At 45.6% G+C, this 27,910-nt stretch overlaps 1 protein-coding gene across 4 annotated transcripts; it reads left to right on the top strand.

The window, feature by feature from the left end:
- Positions 1-27,797, top strand: hdlbpa (high density lipoprotein binding protein a). Of its 4 annotated transcripts, none has more exons than XM_080537126.1 (29): positions 1-55; positions 1,959-2,029; positions 4,327-4,441; positions 4,633-4,689; positions 5,060-5,247; positions 6,448-6,663; positions 7,093-7,299; positions 7,660-7,875; positions 8,618-8,824; positions 9,519-9,626; positions 9,749-9,853; positions 10,144-10,222; positions 10,340-10,479; positions 10,777-10,881; positions 11,860-11,973; positions 12,227-12,313; positions 12,411-12,542; positions 13,060-13,278; positions 14,178-14,399; positions 15,076-15,294; positions 19,732-19,918; positions 20,421-20,584; positions 20,697-20,801; positions 20,966-21,100; positions 22,761-22,904; positions 23,312-23,491; positions 25,282-25,398; positions 25,583-25,741; positions 26,274-27,797. In XM_080537126.1, exons 3-29 carry the CDS (start codon positions 4,366-4,368, stop codon positions 26,361-26,363), a joined length of 3,978 nt encoding a protein of 1,325 aa, XP_080393252.1. In that variant the 5' UTR covers positions 1-55; positions 1,959-2,029; positions 4,327-4,365; the 3' UTR covers positions 26,364-27,797. The 4 variants fall into 4 exon arrangements, with proteins under 4 accessions (XP_080393252.1, XP_080393251.1, XP_080393254.1 ...); XM_080537125.1 differs by having other exon boundaries at positions 4,327-4,450; XM_080537128.1 differs by lacking the exon at positions 4,633-4,689.
- Positions 27,798-27,910: the final 113 nt, after the last annotated feature.

Genomic DNA, 27,910 nt, shown 5'->3' with positions numbered 1-27,910 from the left:
GTTTCATCACAGCTTCTTTCTGCACCACCCAGGGCGGACGAGAACAGAAACACAAGTAAGTCCCTTTAAAAACCATCTCTTAACGTAAGAATCTATCAATGTGCGTTAAAGACAACCTCTGCATGGTGATCTATCGTTCGTTCGGGCTGTTAGTGGCTGAGAATGGTGTTTATTTCCATATTTCCTCTGTGCATACGGCGTCTGGCCCTGGTCCATGTCTCTCTGTCTGTCTGCAGCTCTTATGCCTACGTGGACTTTGTCTGGAGAATAATGTGTTCCAACCTTCCTGCGTATCTGCTCAAACATGCAAAAACGTAACATGCTTTATTGAAACACGCTGTTTAAAACGTAAGAAGGCAATGCACTGATCGTTGATTGAACCCTGTTTTAATTCAATTGTCGTAATTAAAGTTTTTCGGTGCTAGCTGGCTAGGCTCGCGCAGTTAGCGGCTACGTGTCACAGGCGCGCGGGTCAAAGTTGATGTCAGTTTATTAGCCTGTTAGCTTAGCGTAGCGTGCTAATGCTAGTCAGCGAAAGTTTGAGTGTTCACATTGACAGGACCGATCTCGCAAACCCCAAAACTCTTAAATCTTAAACTTAGCTTATAGGGGTTTATCTGAATGCCTTGCGATGCGATAACATGTTCAGCTAACGTGGCTAACGTTTGAGTTTAGCTCAGAGGTTTCATGTCGCTAGCAGCACTTCAGTCTCCAGTCAGACCAGCTTAGGTTAGTCTGGTCTTTTCCTAATCAATGTCTTTAATACTCTGAATGTGTTTAATACTCTGTTAGTACATGGACCAGCCAGGCAGCTCCTCGATCGCAGTGAAACCCGTAATAATAATGATGTGATTGTGTTTCTCCACCTAGTTTAGTGAAGCTAGGAGACCATGGAGCTGTACTAGGCCAGGGTTAGATGGTTAGATGCTGCTCCTGTGCTGTTCTGACTAGGAATATCTGAGATGGACTATATTGCAATGGCTCAGATTACTGTACGTTGTTCCTGCTGAAATGTAATAATGTACAGTATGATGTAAAAAAAAAACACTCAGCAAGTCAGGTTAACCTGACATGTTTATGCAACGTGTCTCTTGGTCAAAGGCGTGATTCACCTCTGATATGAGTTTGATTTTGATCAGCTAAGTCAGGGTTCTGATTCTGATCCTCTGGGTTCTGTTCAGCGTCTCTGTTCTATGTGATTCTGTTCTATGTAACAGGCGTTCTGGTTCGATCGCAGTGAAACCCTTTAATGATGATCTGATTGTGTTTTTTCCACCTTAGTTAGTGAAGCTAGGAGACCCTGAAGCTAGATGCAGAGATGCTCCTTTACATTGACATTTACATGTTTGGCATTTAGCAGACACCTTATTCCAATGCGAGTAATCCAGCTCAGGCCCGGGGCCACTGATAGAAGGAAAAACCTTCTCCTATCACCTTCTTCTAAAACCTTTTTTTTGCTGCTAGCTCGCTGACCACTAATCTGTTTATCAGCTGATTGACTGGCTGGTCTGGTCAGGGTTAGGGCTGGTCTGGTCAGGGTTAGGGCTGGTCTGGTCGCTTTGCCTAACTGATCTCATGTATCTGGCCTGCAGAGTGTTGGAGTCACTCAGGGTTCTGATTCTGAGTGTTGGAGTCAGGGTTCTGATCCTGATCGTCTGGGTTCTGTTGAGCGTCTCTGTTCTATGTGCAGGCGTTCTGGTTCTGGTTCTAGAACAACACAACCAGCGTATCAGCGAGTATTACTGTTTGATCCCCTACTATTCTATATAACCATCATAACCTTGAGAGAAACTTAAACAAATATAAAAATACTGCTTGGAATATGCACAAATGACCTAAGTTTTGTCTTGATTTGTTTGTCACACAACAACCCTCATTTCAACATCACACCAGAGCAGAGCACTGTCTGAATGTGTTTTTGAAACCACCAAATGTTTGTGTTTGATTTGTGTTTTCAGGCAAAAGCTGGCAGGCTGACACGAACGGCAGCTTTACAGGACGGATTATCTGGTAACTGACCATTTAGCTGGTAAGATCTGACACTACTCTAAGCTCCTAATTATAGCCACGCCGCAGTTCCAAACTGCTAGTTTGATACAAGTCTGTAATAGTTAGACCATATACATTGGCTATGTAATTGCAGATTGGGCTAAAAGGCAGACATTTTACTGCGTATGTATGCACATATAAACAAGTGGGCCTATTCTCTCTCTTTGTCCAATCACAAAACAAGAAGCCTGTTAAATCAAATGTATCCACATTCCTTAACAACGCTGTCTTTTCCTTTATTGACATTTAAAATGTACATACTCAAAAATACTCGTGAGTCTTTTTTTTCTGAAAACCTTAAAGCCTTTACAATGTGCGGAAGGCTGTGCTTCTCCGTGGTAAATGCATGAGAAGCTAGCTCGTTGTGGCTACAGTGTCTGTGAATGCGCGGCACTGCTGTGGTCTTGGGACTTCAGGAGGTCTGCGGAGGAAAGAGGCCCCTGAAAGGGTGCTAACAGCCCACGTGAAGTAGCCCACCTCCATTGTAGTGTGTGCCTCTCAATGTAATGTCTATGGCCACGTCCCTGCCTGCGAGCAGTACAACTGATAACTGATAATGGATATGGTTAATTTGGCAAATATTAGCCTATGCTTAATGATGTTAACGCCCAGTCACATTTAAAGGCACACATCCTTGCACGGTGAACACCACCTCAGCTCAGCTCCCTTCTGCTTCCCCTGGGTGAACCGTGGGGTCAGTGGGGAAATCCTCTTATCCTTGGAGCTTGTTCACGCAGCAGCTCCCAGGCTTAGAATAGCAGAGCTATAGCTCCTCACAGCAGACAGACAGACAGGCCTTCCTACAGGCAGACAGACAGGCCTTCCTCACAGGCAGCAGACAGACAGGCCTTCCACACAGCAGACAGACAGGCCTTCCACACCGCAGACAGACAGGCCTTCCTACAGACAGCAGACAGACAGGCCTTCCACACAGGCAGACAGACAGACAGGCCTTCCTACAGGCAGCAGACAGACAGGCCTTCCACACAGCAGACAGACAGACCTTCCACACGGCAGACAGACAGACAGGCCTTCCACACGGCAGACAGACAGACAGGCCTTCCACACAGCAGACAGACAGACAGGTCTTCCACACAGCAGACAGACAGACAGACCTTCCTACAGGCAGCAGACAGACAGGCCTTCCACACAGCAGACAGACAGACAGGCCTTCCACACAGCAGACAGACAGACAGGCCTTCCACACAGCAGACAGACAGACAGGCCTTCCACACAGCAGACAGACAGACAGCCTTCCACACAGCAGACAGACAGACAGGCCTTCCTCACAGCAGACAGACAGACAGACAGACAGGCCTTCCACACAGCAGACAGACAGACAGGCCTTCCACACAGCAGACAGACAGGCCTTCATCACAGCAGACAGACAGACAGGCCTTCCTACAGGCAGCAGACAGACAGGCCTTCCTCACAGCAGACAGACAGACAGGCCTTCCTACAGGCAGCAGACAGGCCTTCCTACAGGCAGCAGACAGACAGACCTTCCACACAGCAGACAGACAGACAGGCCTTCCACACAGCAGACAGACAGACAGGCCTTCCTACAGGCAGACAGACAGACAGACAGGCCTTCCTACAGGCAGCAGACAGACAGGCCTTCCTACAGCAGACAGACAGACAGGCCTTCCACGCAGCAGACAGACAGACAGACCTTCCACACAGCAGACAGACAGACAGGCCTTCCTCACAGCAGACAGACAGACAGGCCTTCCTACAGACAGACAGACAGACAGACAGGCCTTCCTACAGGCAGCAGACAGACAGGCCTTCCACACAGCAGACAGACAGACAGGCCTTCCTACAGGCAGACAGACAGACAGACAGACCTTCCACACAGCAGACAGACAGACAGACCTTCCACACAGCAGACAGACAGACAGACCTTCCACACAGCAGACAGGCCACTCAGTCCGTTTATTACATTTAAAACAGTCACCTCCACATCCACGGCACCACGGCAGTCTGTCCTCGTAATCACGCTTAAGTTTGTTTTTGTTATACCATTTTTAAAAAATGCTGTCACAAGATATGGAAAAACTGGTTAGAACTTAGGAGGTTATTCCTTGAAAAGCATATCTCATTTTGATAGCTGAGATAATGACTAAGCACTCAAAGTCCATTCAAATTGATAAGCTTGAGCGCCAGACCTATACTTAACTTGGGAGTATTCTTCTACTTTTAGGGTTAGGGTTAAGGTTTCATGACATGGGTGTATTTTGTGTTTTCTGACCTTTGTTCATTTCTTCTGCTTCCTAGTGGCACACTCGGACTCCGTGTAAACGTGGGATTTCGACCATGAGCTCAGTCGCTGTACTTACGCAGGAAAGCTTTAATGAGCACCGCAGCGGGCTCCAACCGGAGCAGGGTGCTGGTAAGACTGGTAATTGACTCAGATTGATAAATGTGATGAGGGACTTCTGTCCTCATATCGGCAACCAATCAAACTATTCAGAATTTTCTATTGAAACATGGAACTACGTTTCAACATTGTTGAGAAAGCGCTTTGAGTTGCATCCGTGTACGAAAGGCGCTATATAAATAAAGCTTCACTTCACTTCACAGAATCACAGCACACACTCTCTAGTCAAGCCAACATACTGCAGCAACATAATGGATTGGGTGAGTAATCTCCACTGCTACCTAGTTAACTACGACACTAATTGACATTGTTAGCAGGCTCGCAACATTTTTCAAAAGAAAAGTCTGATCATTACATCGGATCCCGATATGAGAACCAAAGCATTAGAACGGGTGGTCACAAATGTGGCCGTGAAATCCACCAGTATCAATCAGCATTTCAAGCATGCAAACCAACAACTGCTTAAAGGGTTAGGGTTTAAAAACCAAAAAGACAACAAAGACCAATAATAACTTGAGCTGTTGAGACGTGGCGACGATCTGTGACAATTTCCTTTCACATGAAACTTCTTCGGTTCCAGTTGCATTTTCTGGCTTAACGTGCCCTCCTTCTCTTTATTGTCTCGTTCAGCTCCGGGGGTGGCGCCTGTTGTTGTAGGGCCTAGTGGAGGCGCGGGGGGGGAGGAGGAGGCCCTGCCCACCTACAAGGATGCCTTCCCCCCGCTGCCTGAGAAGGCATCTTCACCTGAGGGGGCCCAGGAACCGGCCAACGCCTGGACATCCAAGATCCGCCCTCTCAAGTCCTCTGTCATCACCCAGGTCTGTAGGCAGAGATGTAGAATAATCACCCAGGTCTGTAGGCAGAGGGGTAGAATAATCACCCAGGTCTGTAGACAGAGATGTAGAATAACCACCCAGGTCTGTAGGCAGAGGAGTAGAATAACCACCCAGGTCCGTAGGCAGAGATGTAGAATAACCACCCAGGTCTGTAGGCAGAGATGTAGAATAATCACCCAGGTCTGTAGGCAGAGACGTAGAATAATCACCCAGGTCTGTAGGCAGAGATGTAGAATAACCACCCAGGTCTGTAGGCAGAGGGGTGGAATAACCACCCAGGTCTGTAGGCAGAGATGTAGAATAACCACCCAGGTCTGTAGGCAGAGATGTAGAATAACCACCCAGGTCTGTAGGCAGAGGGGTGGAATAATGACCCAGGTGTGTAGGCAGAGGGGTAGAATAATGACCCAGGTGTGTAGGCAGAGGGGTAGAATAATGACCCAGGTGTGTAGGCAGAGGGGTAGAATAATGACCCAGGTGTGTAGGCAGAGACGTAGAATAATCACCCAGGTCTGTAGGCAGAGGGGTGGAATAATCACCCAGGTCTGTAGGCAGAGGGGTAGAATAATGACCCAGGTGTGTAGGCAGAGGGGTAGAATAATGACCCAGGTGTGTAGGCAGAGGGGTAGAATAATGACCCAGGTGTGTAGGCAGAGATGTAGAATAACCACCCAGGTGTGTAGGCAGAGGGGTAGAATAATCACCCAGGTCTGTTCCGTTGTTAAGTCTGACGTCAAACGTGACGTTTAGCAATTTCCGGGTCCAAACCAGAAATTCCCTCCACCAGAGTACCAGTGTACTAAAGCACCAGAGTACCAGTGTACTAAAGCACCAGAGTACCAGTGTACTACAGCGGTAGAATGACAATTCAATAGTTTTTTAGACTGGGATCTATTCGTACAACAAGGGACACAGCAGCACTTTCCCGTTTTTCCCATATTTGTCAGCGTCTTTGAGCCTCAGAAAAGCGCTATACAAATATAATGAATTATTATTATTACTGAGGCATTTCGAAGACAGCGCCTCAGCCAACGTTGGACCCGGAAACATGTCACGACTTAACAACCGAATAGACAGAGGTGTAGAATAATGAGGAAGGGAATAGTTTGCTTTGGTACCTTTCTGCTTCTCTTTGAATATGCCAGCTTTGCCAACATGTGACGTTTGTGTCTTATGACCTAGGTTTTCCATGTGCCTCTTGAGGAGCGCAAGTACAAGGACATCAACCAGTTCGGGGAAGGAGACCAGGCGAAGGTCTGTGTGGACATCATGCACAAGACCGGAGCCCATCTGGAACTCTCCATGGCCAAAGACCAGGGCCTCTCCATCATGGTCTCCGGGAAGCTGGACGCCGTGATGAAGGCCCGCAAGGAGATTGTGTCCCGACTGCAGACTCAGGTCAGCCTAGCCTACCTTCCTGTATACAGTCCTGTACAGTACATTGTTTTCAAAACCCCACGCACAGCTAGTTACAAAGACAAGTCAATCCTTCCTGTAGATTGAAAGGTTTACAGTAGATGTTTTGTTGGGGCGGCTGTGTCTCAGGAGGTAGAGTCGCCGTCTAATGATCACAAGGTTGGCAGATGGGCGGTTCGAGCCCCGGCTGGCCACATGTTGAAGTGTCCTTGGGCAAGACACTGAACCCCAAATTGCTCCCAGTGAGCGGGCCGGCGCCTTGCATGGTAGCTTGCCTACCATTGGTGTGTGAATGTGTGTGTGAATGGGTCGTGAATGGGTGTGAGAGGCCGTTGTAAAGCGCTTTGGAGCAGCAAAAAAGGCGCTATATAAGTGCAGTCCATTTACCATTTACCATGTTTTCCCCAACAGGCTTCAGCTACTGTGGCCATCCCTAAAGAGCACCATCGCTTTGTCATCGGCAAAAACGGGGAGAAGCTGCAGGAGCTCGAGCTCAAGACCGCCACCAAGATCCAGATCCCTCGACCCGACGACCCCAGCAACCACATCAAGATCTCTGGCACCAAGGAGGGCCTGGAGAAGGCCAAGCATGAGATCCTTCTCATCTCTGCTGAGCAGGTAACTCGTTTCTTCTTCTGTCGTCTCGTGTTACGTTGTTGTTTTAATGAGTCAATGATCTTTGTGAATGTTGGCCGTCGTTGGAAAGTGTTTGACAAGTGATTATACCTTGCATTGTATAGTATAGTAGTATAGTATAGTAGATAGTGTACATAGCCTTATTTATGTCAACCAGCTCTTTTCTCTTTTTTGTTTTATCCTTGGCTCTCTTGTTTTTAGTCTTTTTTCCTAGCACCAGGGGAGCCCCCCTCCTAAATTTCGTTGTATGGTACCTGTACTGTATTAATGACAATAAAGACCATTCATTCATTCATTCATTCATTCATTCATTGTGGTCATGATCTCTCTCTCTCCTCTCAGGACAAGCGTGCCGTGGAGAGGGTCAACATTGACAAGGTGTACCACCCCTTCCTCACCGGGCCCTACAACAAGCTGGTGGGGGAGATGATGCAGGAGACTGGTGCCCGCGTCAACGTCCCTCCTCCGAGTGTCAACAAGACGGAGATCGTCATCACTGGGGAAAAGGAGCAGGTCGCCCTCGCTGTGGCTTTGATCAAGAAGATCTACGAAGAGAAGGTATGTGGTTATGTGGTGCTAGAATATCTATGAAGAGAAGGTATGTGTGGTGCTAGAATATCTATGAAGAGAAGGTATGTGTTGGTGCTAGACTATCTATGAAGAGAAGGTATGTGTTGGTGCTAGACTATCTATGAAGAGAAGGTATGTGTTGGTGCTAGACTATCTATGAAGAGAAGGTATGTGTTGGTGCTAGACTATCTATGAAGAGAAGGTATGTATGGTGCTAGAATATCTATGAAGAGAAGGTATGTGGTTATGTGGTGCTGGACTGGTGCACCGAGTATTCAAATCTGCATCGCTGAGACTGTTACGCTCCTGAAATCCTTTTCGGTCCAGCCCGAGGGGACATACCTGAATGTTGCATTGCCTCAAGTTACGGAAGCCTCATCCAGATTAACGCTGGGTTCCCTGGCACACTGCAGCCACTGGAATTTGGTAGACTTTGTCTACAGATGTGCTTAGTATATTGTGAGCTTAGAATGATATGGTTCTATCTCCGTCTAGGGTAGTTCAGAGATATTGAGCGTCAAAGTTTTTACATTCTATTATGTTTCGTGAGATGGAACCTTTGTATTTTATTAATTACTAACTCAAAAATGTCAACATTTAAAAAAAATAACACCACACAGGCATTAATAAACACCTAATGGATCGGATTATGTAAAGAACTCAATTTTGACAAAAATGGAGATAGAACCTTATAATTCTAACGTCACGATGTCTCTCTGATCCGTTGCAGAAGAAGAACACCACCACCATCGCGGTGGAGGTGAAGAAGTCTCAGCACAAGTACGTGATCGGCCCCAAGGGGAACACCCTGCAGGAGATCCTGGAGAGGACTGGCGTGTCGGTCGAGATCCCACCCTCCGACAGCAGCTCAGAAACTGTCATTCTGCGCGGGGAACCAGACAGGCTGGGCCAGGCACTCACCGAGGTCTATGCCAAGGTACTGCAGCGTCCTCCAGGGCTTAAGTAGTAGAGACTCCTCCTTCTTATCGCCCAGCAACACTTCTGAGTCAGACTCTTACAGGGTATCCGCGGTGTCTGTGTGTCTGTGTGTCTGTCTGTGTCTGTGTGTCTGTCTGTGTCTGTGCTTCTCTCTCTCAGCAGGGTATCCGCGGTGTCTTGAAAAGTATTAAAAGTTGATAAATCAATTTTGGGAAAATCAAGATAATAAGTATTAAAAAGTCTCATCACGATTTTTTATGAGGTCTTGAATTTTGTAGATATTTTTCTGAATTAGACTCTGTCCAAAGAGTTTGAGTCCTAAAAACTATTAGTAAAAGATCGTGAATTTATTCGTTTTATTAAAAAAACAAAGATGAACCGGAAATTGTGTTGTATGACAGTGGTCTAGTCTATCGCAAACTAAAACTGTTAAGTTAAAGGTGTCACTGATGTAAACGGTTACAGCTCGAAGTGTCGGTGAGGTCTGGAAAAATATTGACAAGGTCTTTAAAAAGTCTTAGAAAGGTATTGAAATTAACCTCCAGATTCCTGTATACACCCTGAGTAGGTAACATAGACACGGCTGTTCTAGTGTCAACTGTCACTTAGATCCAACTGTCACTTTCAAATTAACCTCAAGATTCCTGTATATACCCTGTCTTAACTTAATGTATAACCCTTTGTTTTCACAGGCCAACAGCTACACTGTGTCCTCCGTCTCAGCTCCTTCTTGGCTTCATCGCTTCATTATTGGAAAGAAAGGGCAGAACCTGGCCAAGATCACCCAGCAAATGCCCAAGGTTTGTTTGTGTGACGTTCTCTAATCTGTTTCATTCTGCATATTTCTGCTCAGTTTCTCTTGAGGGTTACTAGGTAGGGTTAAACTAGGTAGTTCCGTGGCTGACTTTGTCTCTGTGTGCAGGTGCACATTGAGTTCACCGAGGGAGAGGATAAGATCACCCTGGAGGGTCCCACCAAAGACATGCAGATGGTGCAGAGTCAGATGGAGGCCATCGTCACCGATCTGGTAAGGATAAGATCCCCACAACCCATTCATTTATGTTCATTCTCTAAAGGAGGTTGTTACCCAAACCATTCAGCTTTTTTGTTTTAATACGTAACATTAGGCTCAATGTACATATTCTTCTTTGGCGTATGGGTTGTTGTTTTCCTCTCCACTCCACCAGGCTCGGGGCCGAGGGGCTGCCCTTTTACCACCCCGAGACCTGGTTGAGTAGCTCACCCGGGCTATATTTCTGGACACCCCTCCAGAAGCCACGGCATCGTAGATATAATCTTTAATGTTTTATCTTTCAGGTTAACCGTATGGATTATACCGAGATCAGTGTGGATCCCAAATTCCACAGACACCTTATTGGGAAAGGTGGTGCCAACAGTAAGTAGCTTTTGTTTTGTAAACTTTTTTGTTTACCAGTGTTTGATGGCGCTTGGCAGCACTATGTACTGAATTGTGCACAAAACAAATCTGAATATAATTTCCCCACCTATTCAGTAAATCGCATCAAAGATCTGCATAAGGTGTCTGTCCGCATCCCCCCCGACAACGAGAAGAGCAACCTGATCCGCATCGAGGGGGATCCCCAGGGGGTGCAGGAGGCCAAGAAGGAGCTGCTTGAGCTGGCGTCGCGCATGGTCAGTACCAGCTCTCATCTGCTCTCCTCTGCTCTCCTCTGCTCTCCTCTGCTCTCCTCGGCTCTCCTCTGCTCTCCTCTGCTCTCCTCTGCTCTCCTGTGCTCTCCTCTGCTCTCCTGGGCTCTCCTGGGCTCTCCTGGGCTCTCCTGGGCTCTCCTGTGCTCTCATCTGCTCTCATCTGCTCTCATCTGCTCTCATCTGCTCTCACCGGTTACATATCGAGGTGGCTCAGTGGTGACTTGTCTGTAGGTAATGCTAACTGGTTTCATTCATCTTCTTGTAATCGCTTGCTTGCAGGAGAATGAGCGTACAAAGGACCTGATCATTGAACAGCGTTTTCACAGAGCCATCATTGGCCAAAAGGGGGAGAACATCAAGGAAGTCCGTGACAAGTTCCCAGAGGTGAGTAGAGTTGCCAGGAAACAAACCACACGATGTAACGATGCATCCCACAGATGCACGATGTAACGATGCATCCCACAGATACACGATGTAACGATGCATCCCACAGATACACGATGTAACGATGCATCCCACAGATACACGATGTAACGATGCATCCCACAGATACACGATGTAACGGTGCATCCCACAGATACACGATGTAACGATGCGTCCCACAGATACACGATGTAACGATGCATCCCACAGATACACCATGTAACGATGCATCCCACAGATACACGATGTATCCCACGGCCTGTTCAATAGGACCAGTTCAATTCAGCCCTTCAGCCCTCGTATAGATCTGAGAGGACAGGATAATCTGTGGCCACTTAAACTGGAGAAGCACCGTTGCACGTTGAAGGATTAGGTTCTGTTGAATGTTTCAAGGCTGTTCTACAGGGTATCCGCGGTGTCTTGAAAAGTATTAAAAGTTGATAAATAATTTTGTGGGAAATCAAGACCCTTAAAAAGTATTAAAAAGTCTTATCACGATTTTATGAGGTCTTGAATTTTGTAGGTATTTTTCTGAATTAGACTCTGTCCAAAGAGTTTGAGTCCTAAAAACTTTTAGTAAAAGTTCGTGAATTTTAGTTAAATTAAAAAACAAAAGATGAACCGGAAATTGTGTTGTATGATAGTGGTCTAGTCTATCGCAAACTAAAACTGTTAAGTTAAAGGTGTCACTGATGTAAACGGTTACAGCTCAAAGTGGCGGTGAGGTCTGGAAAAATATTGACAAGGTCTTTAAAAAGTCTTAGAAAGGTATTGAAATTAACCCCAAGATTCCTGTATATACCCTGAGTAGGTAACATAGACGCGGCTGTTCTAGTGTCAACTGTCACTTAGATCCAACTGTCACTTTCGAATTAACCTCAACATTCCTGTATATACCCTGAGGCTGTTCTAACACAATTATTGTTATCGGGGTTAAAGGTCATCATCAACTTCCCTGACCCGGCCATGAAGAGCGACATTGTGCAGCTGCGTGGGCCGCGGACTGAGGTCGAGAAATGCGCCAAATTCATGCAGAAGATGGTGGCTGAGATGGTACATATCATATCTGTTGTTTTATATTTAGACATTCTTATGCACACATCCAACAAAAGTTTCTGTCAACATTGTCCTAATAAACTACACATTTCTCTCTAAACTACACTGCTCTCTCTATGGCAGTGATGTAGCTATTACAACATTGTATAAGATACAATTATCTAAGAGATATATATATATATGAAAAAATTGGGTCTTGACATTTTCTCTATTTTAAGTGTTGTTGTTTTTATGTGATTCTTATTTTCAGACGGAGAATAGCTTCTGTGTCTCAGTCCCCATCTTCAAGCAATTCCACAAGAACATTATTGGAAAAGGAGGAGCAAATATTAAGAAGGTTCGATATGAATGGAAAATTGTTGGGACACAATTCTATTCTCACAGCCTGTGGAACATCACCAGACCTTTTTAATCTCTCTTAATATTTTTTTCAGATTCGTGAAGAAACTAACACAAAGATTGATCTGCCTGCCGAGAACAGTAACTCTGAGATGATCGTCATCACCGGCAAGAAGGCGAACTGCGAGTTAGCAAGGGTCAGAATCCTGGCTATCCAGAAAGAGCTGGTACGTTACTGGCCTAACCCTAACCTAAAGGGTTACCTTACCTTAACCCTAACCCTAACCTAAAGGGTTACCTTACCTTACCCTTAACCCTAACCTAAAGGGTTACCTTACCTTACCTTAACCCTAACCTAAAGGGTTACCTTACCTTAACCCTAACCTAAAGGGTTACCTTACCTTAACCCTAACCTAAAGGGTTACCTTACCTTAACCCTAACCTAAAGGGTTACCCTACCTTAACCCTAACCTAAAGGCTTACCTTACCTTAACCCTAACCTAAAGGCTTACCTTACCTTAACCCTAACCCTATCCTAGGCTGGTAAGTTACTGGCTTAACCCTAACCTAAAGGGTTACCTTACCTTACCCCTAACCCTATCCTAGGCTGGTAAGTTACCGGCTTTCCTTAAGGTGTCAAGATGCATTCTGGGAGAAATTATTATTCAAGTTAGCCAGTGAAATGAACTGGAAACGCAACCGTCCCCACTAACTAAACTAACCCTGTCCCCGTTCTGTGTCTAGGCGAACATCACAGAGATGGAGGTGTCCATCCCCTCTAAGCTGCACAACTCCCTGATTGGCTCAAAGGGTCGCTTCGTGCGCTCCATCATGGAGGAGTGTGGTGGCGTCCACATCCACTTCCCCACCGAGGGCTCCGGCATCGACACCGTCACCATCCGAGGCCCAGCGGAGGAGGTGGAGAAGGCCAAGCGCCAGCTGCTGTCTCTGGCCGAGGAGAAAGTGCGTTCTTTTTATTTTTTGTGGTCAAGATTTTTTATTGCTTTTAACAACACATAACAATGACAATACAGAACAAGAAAGGAAGGGAGGGAAAAAAGAAAGAAAACAAAAAAGAAAATGGGTAGCGTAACAGACAAGTCATAGCCAAATAGTAGAAGTATAACACAATCCAGATTGGGGTAAATGGAAAATCAAATTACAGAGTAGTCAGGTTGGTCAAGTTCAGTGAATAAGCCTTCCACACATCAACTGTACTGGACCTCGCTTTGTTCAATCTGGCAAGGTTTGTTCTTAAAATAATAATAATAATAATAATAATAATAACTTTCTATAGCGCCTTTCAAAAAACCCAAGGACGCTTAACAAATCTAAAGGGAAATGATCAGACTGACAAAACAGAAAACAAACAAAGCAAAACTGAAACATTGACTAGGGGCCAAAGGCCTTGGTGAACAGATGGGTTTTGAGGGCTGATTTGAAGGAGTCCAGGGTGGGGGCGTTGTGGATCACTATGGGGAGGGAGTTCCAGAGCGTAGGTGCAGCCACGCTGAAGGCTCTGTCCCCGAAGGTCCGTAGGTTGGTGCGGGGGGGTGGACAGCAGGCCCATATCTGCGGACCGCAGGTTCCTGGAAGGGATATGTTAGGAGAGGAGGTCAGTTAGGTACTGGGGGGCGAAGGTGTGGAGGTATTAGTAGTAGGGACTTAGAAAGAAGTCTAACTGAATGTTAACCCCGCCCAGCGGTTGTCAGTAGAATCTGTGACATCAGTGGTTGTATTTTTTCCAATTGGGAAGTAATCATTTGCTTTGGCACTGACATACATTTAGGATTGCAAAATGTTATGCTCTGCTAAGTTCACTGTTAAAAATAGAAATATATATTTTTCCCAATCATCTCCAGCAAATCAAGAGTCACACCGTTGAGCTGCGTGCCAAACCAGAATACCACAAGTTCCTGATTGGGAAAGGTGGTGGAAACATCCGGAAGGTGCGTGACGCTACTGGCGCCAGGATCATCTTCCCCACCGCGGATGACAAGGACCAGGAGCTGATCACCGTGGTCGGCACGGAGGAGGCGGTGCGCGAGGCCCAGAAGGAGCTGGAGGAACTCATCAAGAGCTTGGTAAGGGTTAGGTTAGGTTAGGAGGAACTCATCAAGAGTAACATATATATACATCTATTATTAGGGATGTGACCAGATGTTCATGCAAATTAAACTCACAAATATAACTCGCATGTGATTGAATGCTACCCATGTTTTTAATATCCCAATAACCAAATAATTTGGCATGTTACATTTTTTTAAGCCGGCCGTTTGATTATATTCACTGGATTAGTTGGTGAATTTCATAACAGTTGGTCATTAAAAACCATCTCGTCCTGTGGCCTGGGGTGGTCCGGTGGTCTAGCGCCACGGTCTACAGTGCACACATATGCCCATGTCAGCATGGGTTAGAATCCGGTCCATGCCCTGCTGACATGACCTCTCTCTCCCTTCTTCTCCTTACTTTCCTGTCTGTCTTCACTATATCTGTCCGGGGTAGTGGTGGTCTAGTGGATAGTGAGTTGGACTTGTGATCGGAAGGTTGTGAGTTCAAATCCCGCCTGAAACCACACCACTACTAGTGTGCCCTTGAGTAAGGCACTTAGCCCTCAGTTACTCCAGGGGGAATGTCCCTGTAATCCGTAACTGTAAGTCGCTTTGGCAAATTATAAATTATCTGTCCAATAAAATGAAAAATATGAGTGAAAACTTATTATTAAAATAAATAATTTTTAAAATCCTTATCGTCCCTCAGGATAACGTGGTGGAGGACGTTATGAACGTGGACCCTAAGCACCACCGCTACTTCGTGGCGCGCCGCGGGCAGGTGCTGAGAGACATCGCTGAGGAGTACGGTGGCGTGATGGTGAGCTTCCCGCGCACCGGCGCCCAGAGCGACAAGGTCACCCTGAAGGGCGCCAAGGACTGTGTGGAGGCCGCCAAGAAGCGCATGCTGGAGATCATCGATGACCTGGTAAGTGAACATTGGTTTAACATGTTTAAAATCGTGAGCTTAGAATGATAAGGTTCTATCTCTGTTTAGAATGATAAGGTTCTATCTCCGTTTAGAATGATAAGGTTCTATCTCCGTTTAGAATGATAAGGTTCTATCTCCGTTTAGAATGATAAGGTTCTATCTCCGTTTAGAATGATAAGGTTCTATCTCCGTTTAGAATGATAAGGTTCTATCTCTGTTTAGAATGATAAGGTTCTATCTCCGTTTAGAATGATAAGGTTCTATCTCCGTTTAGAATGATAAGGTTCTATCTCCGTTTAGAATGATAAGGTTCTATCTCCGTTTAGAATGATAAGGTTCTATCTCCGTTTAGAACACCGTTTCTCAATTGGGGCGGTACCGCCCCCCAGGGGGCGTTCAGACAACATCGGGGGGCGCTGGAACAGATATTTTAAAAAGGGGGGCGTTGAGGTGTTCTTGGGGGGCGTTCGCGCATTAAGTATTTCTCATGAAAAACAGCTGTGTTATTACGGGCACATTCGTAAATGCACGCTGAATGTCGATGCACGATGAACGGTCAGTTCGCTCGGACAAACCGTGTTTCGGTCGACTGTTCGACCCTGCTGGCTGCCTGTCCCGCCCTAATGCGAGCCACGGCCGCTGCTATTGGTTGATAGAACGACATGTAGAAATGTGATTGGCTGAGCGGGAAGCCTTTTCTAAAAAGCTGCTAGTTTGGTTGCAGTGCGCCGTAGAGCCCTACACGTGCCCATCTCTGAGCGCTCTGAACTTGGCCGGGCTCTGACGCAGACACAAAAAATAAAAGTGAGAGTGTCATCAAGAAAATGGAGAAGCTAAAAACTCAGCTAGCAAAGGCTAGTTAGTTTCCAATGTGTCTGGGTAAGCTGCATTGTAGAAGAATCTTGACAGTTCATGTACAGTGCAGAAATTGCAATACTATGCTAGTCTACGATAGAAAGAACCCCGGTTCATCCCATCTGTAACATCATGTTGACCAATGCCCAACTTCTATGAGTTGTGTTTCTGTTTTCCTTGTAGGCTATGCTTGAGTGACATAATGTTTCAGTTTGTGGGCTCATTGTAATTGTTGCGTTCGCTTCGTTCGCTTCCTTTCAATACAGCTTATTTAATTTAGTTAAAATGAGTGGTAATACCATACCACCATACCAGAACATCACAGCAGGAACAACCTCAATCTCAAAAAAGCGATCGTAATAAACCAGTCCTGAAAGTTCTCTGTCGCTTACCAATAATCGAACCTAGAGAAATCAGCTACGAATGTCCCCTCCCCTCGCAGGTTCATCACAGTATATTACATAAATGTATTACTGTTAAGTGTTGTTGTGGATGTTATCCCTAGTGCCATTCTAAGGTTAGCATTGCGATGTGTTTGCAAACTAAAATATACGATCGCTTTTTTGTGATATGTTGCTCCTCTTGTGATGTCCTGGAAACGAACGCATCAGCTGCAGCGTCTTTTGTATTATCAGCTGTCATCAGTGTTATTACTAGGGTTGGGTATCGTTTGGGTTTTATCCGGTACCGGTTACTAACCGGTACCAAAACGGTACTTAATTCGGTACTTTTGATTTTTTTAAAAAAATATATAATATATATATAATAATAATAACACGGTCGACAACATTAAACAGCTTTTCACTTTTTTATTGCTGAGGCACAATAACCACAGTTACTCCTACAACCACAGTTACACCTACAACCACAGTTACACCTACAACCACAGTTACAACCACAGTTACACCTACAACCACAGTTACACCTACAACCACAGTTACACCTACAACCACAGTTACAACCACAGTTACACCTACAACCACAGTTACAACCACAGTTACACCTACAACCACAGTTACAACCACAGTTACACCTACAACCACAGTTACAACCACAGTTACACCTACAACCACAGTTACACCTACAACCACAGTTACACCTACAACCACAGTTACAACCACAGTTACACCTACAACCACAGTTACAACCACAGTTACACCTACAACCACAGTTACACCTACAACCACAGTTACACCTACAACCACAGTTACACCTACAACCACAGTTACACCTACAACCACAGTTACACCTACAACCACAGTTACACCTACAACCACAGTTACACCTACAACCACAGTTACACCTACAACCACAGTTACACCTACAACCACAGTTACTCCTACAACCACAGTTACACCTACAACCACAGTTACACCTACAACCACAGTTACAACCACAGTTACACCTACAACCACAGTTACACCTACAACCACAGTTACAACCACAGTTACACCTACAACCACAGTTACACCTACAACCACAGTTACAACCACAGTTACAACCACAGTTACACCTACAACCACAGTTACTCCTACAACCACAGTTACACCTACAACCACAGTTACTCCTACAACCACAGTTACACCTACAACCACAGTTACATTGTTGAGCCAACAATATAAACATAGGTTAAATAATGTTACTGACTGTAGCTAAATATTTGCTGCTGCCTGTCTTGGATAGGACCCTCTTGAATGCTGTACCACATAACGACACCTGGGGTCGCTTGGGTGCGGATCAGACGGTCTGCCTGACCTCCACACACCCCTCACCCTACTCCCCCTCCCCCAGTCCAGCTAACACCATCCATCCTGGGCCTACCTACCTGCATGTTTAATCTCTCAATCCCCCGTCCCTTTCCTGGTTAAATAAAACGAAACAAGAAATCATAGAGGGCGAATGTCCACTGTCCCCCTCTTTAAATAAATAAACGGAAACATTATTACTAACCTGAGGAAATGCTGTCATCATCATCCTCAATGGGAATGGCGATCTCCGCCTCCGCCTCCCCCTCTCCGGAGGTGCTTGCTGCTCAGCCGAAGGGCGGGTGAACTTGCGCAAGCTGTCAAACACGGAGCACCCTTCTACCCTTAAATGTATCGCGTGCGTTGTCAGGTGTTTCATCAAGTTCGATGTGTTGCCTGCTTTACACACGAATGATTTAAAACATTTTGAGCACTTCGCGTTGTTTTCATCGAGTCGGGTGAAATGCAGCCACACTTTAGAACGCTTCATTGCGGTCTTCATTGCGGTCTTCGGCATTCTCGGTGACCTCGTAGCTAGGCTAGCTAGCGAAATTAGATAATATGATTATGATTATTATGATGATAATAATAATATCAATACAATAATACAATCACTAACTATATTACTACACTTACTATAAACTCACTCTTCTTCTTCTCAACACAACTGCTCACCTCACTACCACGCACGCACTGATTGGAAATTGGAAACAGGCGATGTCACTCACGTCACGACTCAAGTCACGTGTTGCATGACACCGGACACCAGGGGAAGATTTTTTTTGAAAAGTACCGAAATGAGGAACCGAAATCTCCTTTGCGATTCGGTACGGGTACATACCGAATGTAAAGTAACCGGTACCTACCGGTACCGATTTTCGGTACCCAACCCTAGTTATTACGGGTACGTTCGTAAATGCACGAACGGTCAGTTAAAATAACAGCATAGAATACTAAATAAAATATTAAAATAATAGCCCCCTAGCGTTTGCCGCCATATTGTGACACCACCACCCCCCCCCCCAAAGTCCAATCAAAAATGAATAAATATTAGCATCATAAAACAGCAATTTGGAGAAATGCAACACCAGCACACTTAAAAAAAACTAACAATGTTAGTTGTAATGTACAGTTCTGCAGCCTACTGTTTGTTCTGCATTGGACATGTGTGAAATTGCTGCTGTTCCGTAGCAGTCTGTTTGTATTCTCTGATGTTGTCTGAGTTTGTTTAACACTCAGAAACAGCATTTGTATTCACATTCACATGGCTTTTCTGCTCTCTGGTAAACTAATGATAATGATATTCCAACTGCCCAGTTAAATCCAATCTATTATTTGGCATTCCAACTCCACATGCTTTTTAAATTATATAACACAGAATATTAGTCAACATTAATATCTAGGGAAGAAAATAAGCCTACTTTTTTTGATGGGGGGGCGGTAAGAGGCCTGGATAATGGACAGGGGGGCGCTGGCCCAAAAAAGGTTGAGAACCACTGCTTTAGAAATGATAAGGTTCTATCTCCGTTTAGGGTAGTTCAGAGATATTGAGCGTCAAAGTTTTTACATTCCATTATGTTTTGTGAGATGGAACCTTTGTATTTTATTAATTACTAACTAAAACATGTCAACGTTTTTAAAATAACACCACACAGGCATTAATAAACACCTAATGGATCAGATTATGTAAAAAACATAATTTTGACAAAAATGGAGATGGAACCTGAGAATTATAACGTCACGAAATGGCAGTTTTTTTTGGGGGGGGGGGGGGGAGTGACATTAGTTCAAAGTACATGACTGATCAGATGACTCCTCTTCTCTGCCCCTCCAGGACGCCCAGGTGGTCATGGAGTGCATCATCCCTCAGAGGTTCCACCGCTCCATCATGGGGCCCAAGGGCAGCAGGATCCAGGCCATCACCAGAGACCACAACGTGCAGATCAAGTTCCCCGAGCGAGAGGACCAACAAGCTAAAGACCAACAAGCCAGAGACCTCCAAGCTAAAGAAAACCCCCAAGGTAAAAAACAACAACAAAAACATGTTGGGATGCAGGGATGTAACAAGCCTGCGATGAGCTAAACATTTTTGGCATTTAGCAGACGCCTTATTCCTAAGCGACTTACAATCAATACATTTGAATACTAAGCAAGTGAATCATCAATCCACCAGTCGTAGCAGGAAGAGTAATCCAGCTCAGGCCCGGGGCCATTGATAGAAGGAAAAACCTTCTCCTATCACCTTCTTCTAAACCTAGATTATTATTATTTATTTTTTTGAAACGAAACAGGCTGCCATTATTGATAATTTGCACTAACAAAACAGAGAAACAGTACAAGGGGGGCGATAGAAGTTTTTAGGGACACAGTAGAGGGGAAAGCGGGTGTCTTTAGGAGACGTAGTGGTGAGGGGCAGAAGATGTCTCAGGAGGAGCAGTTAAGGTGTAACCTGAAGAGATGGGTCTTCAGTCTACGACGGAAGATGGGTAGTGACTCTGCTAAACAGCTTCCTGGTTCCTCTAGCCCCCCCAGCAGCCCCCCCAGCAGAGCCCCCGGCGGTGCAGGAGAACGGAGAGGCCAACGGTGAAGTGAAGGAGCCCGTCGACCCGGCTGCACCTAAGAAGTGTGACATGATTGTGCTTTCCGGCCGCAAAGAGAGGTGCGAGGCTGCCGTGGAGGCACTCAAGGTCAGTCTGCAGGGAGCATATTTATTTTTCCTCAACCTGCCTCAGCAATTATCAATTTATGGAGGTACAGTGACAGTCAGTCAACTTGTGTTTCACATCACCTCTCTCCTAGGCTCTGGTTCCTGTCAGCATCGAGGTGGAAGTGCCTTTTGAGCTTCACCGTTACATCATTGGGCAGAAAGGAAGTGGAATTCGCAAGATGATGGACGAATTTGAGGTTTGTCTCGTTCTCTCCTCAGATTAAAGGGAATAGAAACTAATACAGGATGACCCTTCTGTTTGGATCATGATGATCTCTCCCCTAACCCTAACCCCAGCGTGGTAACGTTCTCTTAACCAGCGTGGTGACGTTCTCTTAACCAGCGTGGTTCTCTTCCTCAGGTTAATATTCAAGTGCCTGCCCCTGAGCTGCAGTCCAGTATAATCTCCATCACTGGCCTGGCCAACCACCTGGACCGCGCTAAGGAGGGTCTGCTGGAGCGCGTGAAAGAGCTGCAGGCCGACCAGGAGGACCGGGTGAGTGTGTGTGACTATGTGTGCGTGTGTGTGTGTGTGTGTGTGTGTGACTGTGTGTGTGTGTGTGTGTGTGTGTGTGTGACTGTGTGTGTGTGACTGTGTGTGTGTGACTGTGTGTGTGTGACTGTGTGTGACTGTGTGTGTCTGTGTCTGACTGTGTGTGTCTGTGTGTGTCTGTGTGTGTCTGTGTGTGTGTGTGACTGTGTCTGACTGTGTGTGTCTGTGTGTGTCTGTCTGTGTGTGACTGTGTGTGTGACTGTGTGTGACTGTGTGTGTCTGTGTGTGTCTGTCTGTGTGTGTCTGTGTGTGTCTGTCTGTGTGTGACTGTGTGTGTGTGTCTGTGTGTGACTGTGTGTGACTGTGTGTGTCTGTGTGTGTCTGTCTGTGTGTGTCTGTGTGTGTCTGTCTGTGTGTGACTGTGTGTGTGTGTCTGTGTGTGACTGTGTGTGACTGTGTGTGAGCGCCTGGGCACTACTAGTCTTGAACCTCGTCCACACCAGCTCGTTGTGTCTGTTAATAGCCAATGGTTTGTGGGAGTCGTCTGTTGACAGACAACAGAGATGACGAGGGTCTGTACGTGTCCGCTTAGAAAAGGTTCTGGAACTTTTCACTATCCGTCCGTTCATTTAGCCAATTAGAAACAAGAATGCATTGTTGAGTCGCTAGGTTGTTTCAAATGCCACGGGTCGAATCAAACACTGACTGGGCCGTAAAATGGCGTTATGCATGGGAGGGACATGTCTGTAAATGGCGTTATGCATGGGAGGGACATGTCTGTAAATGGCGTTATGCATGGGAGGGACATGTCTGTAAATGGCGTTATGCATGGGAGGGACATGTCTGTAAATGGCGTTATGCATGGGAGGGACATGTCTGTAAATGGCATTATGCATGGGAGGGACATGTCTGTAAATGACATTATTAGGGAGGGACATGTCTGTCTCCGTTTTTGAAAATGGGATCATTGTTTACCCCTTTTTATCCAGTAGATAGGATTGCTACACAACACTGAGATATTTCCTAGAAAATATTATTTAAGTTGACTTCACACCTGTGACGTCTCCAGTACATCGTTAGGGACCAAACCGGGAGCTTATTGGGGTCGTCTTAGAACCGTTTTCTACTTGCGTCTCCCTGGAGGTACATCATGGACGTGGGAACATTCTGAATTGGAATGTATGAATTTAGAATGTAGAGTGTATGAATTACATTCTGAAGATGGTATGAATGAAATGTACATTCATACCACCTACATTCTGAAGACCTTTTAGGGACGGAGGCCGCAGTTACACTGCCAGGTAGAAGTGACACAGTTCAGATGTTCTTGCTCACATGTGGCACAGATTGGTTAGGGTTAGGGTTATGCATTCCGCTAATACCGATGCGCGCATTTTGTATTGCCGTATTGTATTTCTGCCATAGAGCCATGAGATGGAAACACTGCTATTTTTTACAAAGAGACCAACAAAACACATATTCCTCCACTAGCTACGTAGCCCTCACAAGGCTAAGCTAGGCTAAAGACAAGTAGCCCAACTGTAAACACAGTTGAATGACGTCAGACTCTCGTCCCGTTCCACACTATAGTAATAATAATTACTGAGCTATATTCATATTATGCTTGTGTATTGTGTATTACATTGACTCACTTCTGTTGCAGGCTCTCAGGAGCTTCAGGCTGACCATCACTGTGGACCCCAAGTATCACCCCAAGATCATTGGCCGTAAGGGCGCCATCATCACCAACATCCGCACTGAACACGATGTTAACATCCAGTTCCCAGAGAAGAACGATGAGAACCAGGTAGAGAGCGTTGCAGTTGCTGTTTGGTTGTTTGCTTGCAATGCATACATTTACATTTACATTTACATTTACATTTACATTTTTGGCATTTAGCAGACGCCTTATTCCAAAGCGACTTACAATCAATACATTTGAATACTAAGTAAGTGAATCATCAATCCACCAGTCGTAGCAGGAAGAGTAATCTAGCTCAGGCCCGGGGCCACTGATCACCTTCTTCTAAACCTAGGTTTTGTTGTTTTGTGTTTTTTACACTGGAGAAACAGAGAAACAGTACAAGGGGGGCAATAGAAGTTTTTAGGGACGGTAGAGGGGAAAGCGGGTGTCTTTAGGAGACGCAGTGCTGAGGGGCAGAAGATGTCATACATGTTGATGAGGCTGTCCTGACATGCTGCCTGACCCAACAGGACCAGATCACCATCACTGGGTATGAGCACAAGGCCACCGCTGCCCGTGACGCCATCCAGGCCATCGTGGACGAGCTGGAGGAGATGGTCCAGGAGGACATCACCCTGGACAGCCGCGTCCACGCCCGCATCATCGGAGGGCGCGGCAAGGGCATCCGCAAGATCATGGACGAGTTTAAGGTGAGGCTCTCTGGGAGATGGCTGTCTGTGTAATAAAGAGGGAAGAATGCACTGGCGGACTCAGGGGGGGGCAGGGGGGGCGACCGCCCCTCCTGGTGCCCCCACGGCTGAAAAACGTCTCTCTTAAGTGCCCTTTTGAGTGTCAAAAATGCTCTTTTGAGTGGCGTAAATGAGAGGACGTGCCCTATTGGTGCCCCTCCAATGGTCTAAACTTGACCATGTGCCCCCACAGTTGAAAAACGTCGCACTAAAGTGCCCTTTTGAGTGGCAAAATGAGAGGACGTGCCCTATTGGCTGTCCTTCCAAAGGTCTAAACTTGACCATGTGCACTGATGGGGTCCCATGTTGTGCAGTAGGTGCCCTTTTTTTCTTTTCGCCCCCCCTGCCCTTCAAACAGCCTGAGTCCGCCACTGGAAGAATGTATTCACTGATTCTCTATGGCCCAGGCAGGGTTTCCGTTAGAAAAAAATTGTGCCGGTCAACGTGTCCGGGAAGATTTCAATTTACCGGACAAACGTGAGATATTCCGGTCATCATATTCAAATATAATATCGCTGTTTGTCGCGGTGATTAGCTGTTGTGTAGCGGCCTATATATGCCGTTTAATGTCTATTTCTCATCCGATACGATTAGATGCGAGCTATATAATATAGGCTTTCATGATTCGCATGCGCGCTATGCCATGTCCAGCGCTGAACGCGCGCCACAATGTCAACGGAGTCGCTGTGGCGGTGCCCTCACTCAAGACACAATCTAGAGCCTTAACTGCTTTCAGTAGCTCAGTCAGTCCCACATACTGATGACATGCGATGCCATTTTTTGCCATGTGAAATGCAACTTGTAGCTGAGAGTGCAGCTTATTGTTAGCCGTTTCATTAGCCTGCTCACAGTGGCCTTGCATAGCGGTTTGCTGTTGCCTCAAACTGACCGCCGATATGTGCTCACTGCACCGACTGTGATCAGTGAGAGCCGACATTCTCATATTAGTTGCTCCTCTCGTGAATCCGTTATTCCTCCCCGATTTTTTGCACGGTGAGCAGAACATTTTCCTTCCCCATCTAAACGCAGCCAGGGGAAATGTTCTTTCCATTTAACTCGGAACCGTCGAGCCGCCTCCATCTCTTTAGAGTCAGACTTCTCCTCAGACTCATTGTAGCTTGGTTTCATGAACTAATTGTTAAGCTTACTTTGTCTTGACATGTTTACCTCTCGCTCGCTATGGTGCACTTTGAGCTGCAACGTTTGCAGGTTAAAAGCGCTAGCATATACAAATACAAGTTATTATTATGGTGGCCCGCTGCGCAGGGTTGCCAGATGGGCCGGGTTATCGCCGAATGGGCTACTGGGTTTAGCGGTAATAGACTGGTTAGTTAGGCTGTATTGTCAATCCCATCTGGCAACCCTGCCGCCGCTGTTTCGCATAGGCTAGCCTACACATTAGCAGTCATCATCATGCCGGCGTCAAATCATATCATAATAAAAGAAATATATACCCTATATATTCGTCTTTTTTAAATATAGAAGGAATCAGAATGTGAACTTTAGCGAATTGTATTCAAATTGTGCTTAGAGGGAATTATTTTCACCGGACATTATGACCGAAGAGATTTCAATTTGTCGGACTTCAACACATTTTACCGGACAAAGACCGGTAATTACCGGTTAACGGAAACCCTGGGCCCAGGGTACTCTGGTCTGGTATGTGAGTTTATATGTCCTGGGGAAGCTTCCTGTCTATACCTTGTCTGGTCTAGTATGTGAGTTCATATATCCCGATGCTTCCTGTCTAGGTGGATCTGAGGTTCCCCCAGCCCGGTGCTGCAGACCCCAACCTGGTCACTGTCACAGGCCGTCCTGAGCTGGTGGATGAAGCCATCGACCATCTGCTGAACCTGGAGGAGGAATATGTAAGTCTCATCCCTCCATGATGCTGTTTGATGGATTAATATACGCTATGTTCTTAATGATGAGAAGTTAGTCATAATGGTTTGTTTATTGATAATTTCTTCAACAATGCAATTGTATTAATTGCTCTACTACTAGATTGTTGTAATGATTTGCCTTTTCATATTGTTTCCTGTACCTTCTTAGTTGGCAGACGTGGTGGAGAACGAGTCCAAGAATGCTTACATGAAGTCCTCAGGCGGGGGTGGGGGTGGCGGAGGTGGCGCCTCTGGCATGGATGAACCCCGGGGACCATCCAAAGGCTTTGTGGTGAGGGAGGCGCCCTGGACCACTGGCAGTGAGAAGGTTAGTGAGGTCATTGGTTTGTGCCTCCGTTAGAAATGTCACCGTATCCACATATCCACAGGCTGTGTGCAGGGTTCCCACGGGTCCTTGAAATCCTTGAAAGTTTGTGAATTTGAGAAGAAAAAAAATCAAGGCCTTGAAAGTTTTTGAAAATAGACATCGGTCATTGAAAGTGCTTGAATTCCCCTCTCTCTCTCTCTCTAAAAAAATATATATATACAGTATATTAAAAAATGTTTTACGTAATTATAGAGACCATCTAGTCATGTTCAAGCCGCTACATTCAAAAGCCTCTCTTTTTAATTGTTGTCTGTGAGCAGATAGTTCCTATTATATAAATTCTCATCTAGATCTGTCTCCAACTATGCCGTGTTGGGTCCTGGAATTTGAGGGAATTGAGTCTTGAAAGTCCTTGAAAAGTGCTTGAATTTGATGTTTTAGAAGGTGTGGGAACCCTGTGTTTGACGAGGAGGTTCATTTGCTGTTCGCTAATAACTCACATCTGCTTCCTTCATTACTCCATCCTCTCCAGGCCCCAGACATGAGCAGCTCGGAGGACTTCCCCAGCTTTGGAGCACCAGTTGCTGCAAAGGCATCTCCCTGGGGACCCAAGCGCTTCTGAGCTGTGCTGCTACAGACGGGCCTCGATTTCCACCTGACACAATCTTCCCCCCCCCCCCCCCCCCCCCCCCCATCATCCCTCTTGACCTGGACTGACCGCTGACACTGACCCCCCCACAAGAAGTCTCTTCATTTTCTGAAAATATTTCACGCTTCTTTCCGTCTTCTTAACTTGGTCTGCCTTCGTAGATGTGTGACGGAGTCTGAAGTGCTTTCATCATCAAACTGTATCTGAGCGTTGTGCTGTATCTGCATTCAGTATGTCTGCTACAACACAATAAACTACCACAAGACATCTCATTACCAGGTGGTTTGGGTTTAAGTCTTTCATACAGAAGTTAATGAAGTTCTGTGTTGTTAAGACTCGACATTTCATTGTGATTTTGAGAAGTGCTACCAAATCTAAAGCTGTTAAGGCAACCAAGTACATAGCTTCTTAGGTTTACTAAGCTGCCCCCTATAGCTGCCTTTGCAGTGTGGGGGTGGGAGAGGGTTGAGATACCTCTGGTGACATGTCACGGCATGTCTGTCCATTTCTGCTTTTCATTGTTGAAGTTGTGCTTGACCGACCTGGTGGCCAGCGACTCCCCCTCCTCACGTAGCTGTCTGTAGTCCCCGTCAGAGGTTCATGATCTGATGCATTTTAATCATCTCCTCCGTTGTGTTTCTTTCCCTTTTGTGTGTAACTGTTGCTTATGTGAATACGGGCAGATAGTGGTTATGTACCATGCAGCCTTATGGATTGGTCAAACTTGTTTGGAGAGGTTTCATTCACTACAGAATGTCACATGCTCAAACTGCCAGATGCTTTGGAGATCCCATGGGAGCCTCCCCCCCTCTCCTACAACACTACGTAGACCCAGAGCTCCAAAGCTTCACCCCCCACACTAACTGACTGTAGAAGTACTTCTTCCACGTTTTTATTTTAGTTGTTTTTTGACATTCAAAATGAAGTTTAAAAACCCTCCGATCATGTTTGGAAGCAAAAGAGCAGACCATTCTGTGCCAATTAACCGTCTAGTGATGTCATTGTGTTACTTATCCTTGCTATCGGGTCAGTGTCCAGTCCCTTTTGTCTTCCAGTTGCTATGCAGATTGTTCTGTAACCATAGCAATGGCCCTCTAATCAGCCTTACATCTAGAATGATATAAACCAGACTGAGACCTAAGAGATCACAGAGTGTGTTGTGTGTGTGTGTGTAAGGGTTTGAGAACTCCTGTTCCGATCGTTGCATTCAGTTCCGTTCACTGGGTTTTTCATTTTTCTCCCAGTGTAGATACTGTACACTTCCTGAAGATTTGATGACACTGTCTAATCTTGGTTTATATCATTCTAGCCTTATATGAAAGATTATGCAAAAACCATACAGAAGAAGTGAAAACATTATGGATGACACTGGAAATGAAATTGTCCAAAAAGTCAATAAAAATGGAAAAGCTATTTGTCGTTTGTTTTTATTACATTGCTAATATACTATATAAAGGATGCCGAAGGTAATATATAATATAATAAATATATAAGGATCACATGAAATAACGGTCGTAAAA

This window comes from Nansenia antarctica (genome assembly GCF_963989245.1).
Source record: "Nansenia antarctica genome assembly, chromosome: 7".
Classification (NCBI taxonomy): domain Eukaryota; kingdom Metazoa; phylum Chordata; class Actinopteri; order Argentiniformes; family Microstomatidae; genus Nansenia; species Nansenia antarctica.
This window is presented reverse-complemented; position numbering and strand designations above follow the sequence as displayed.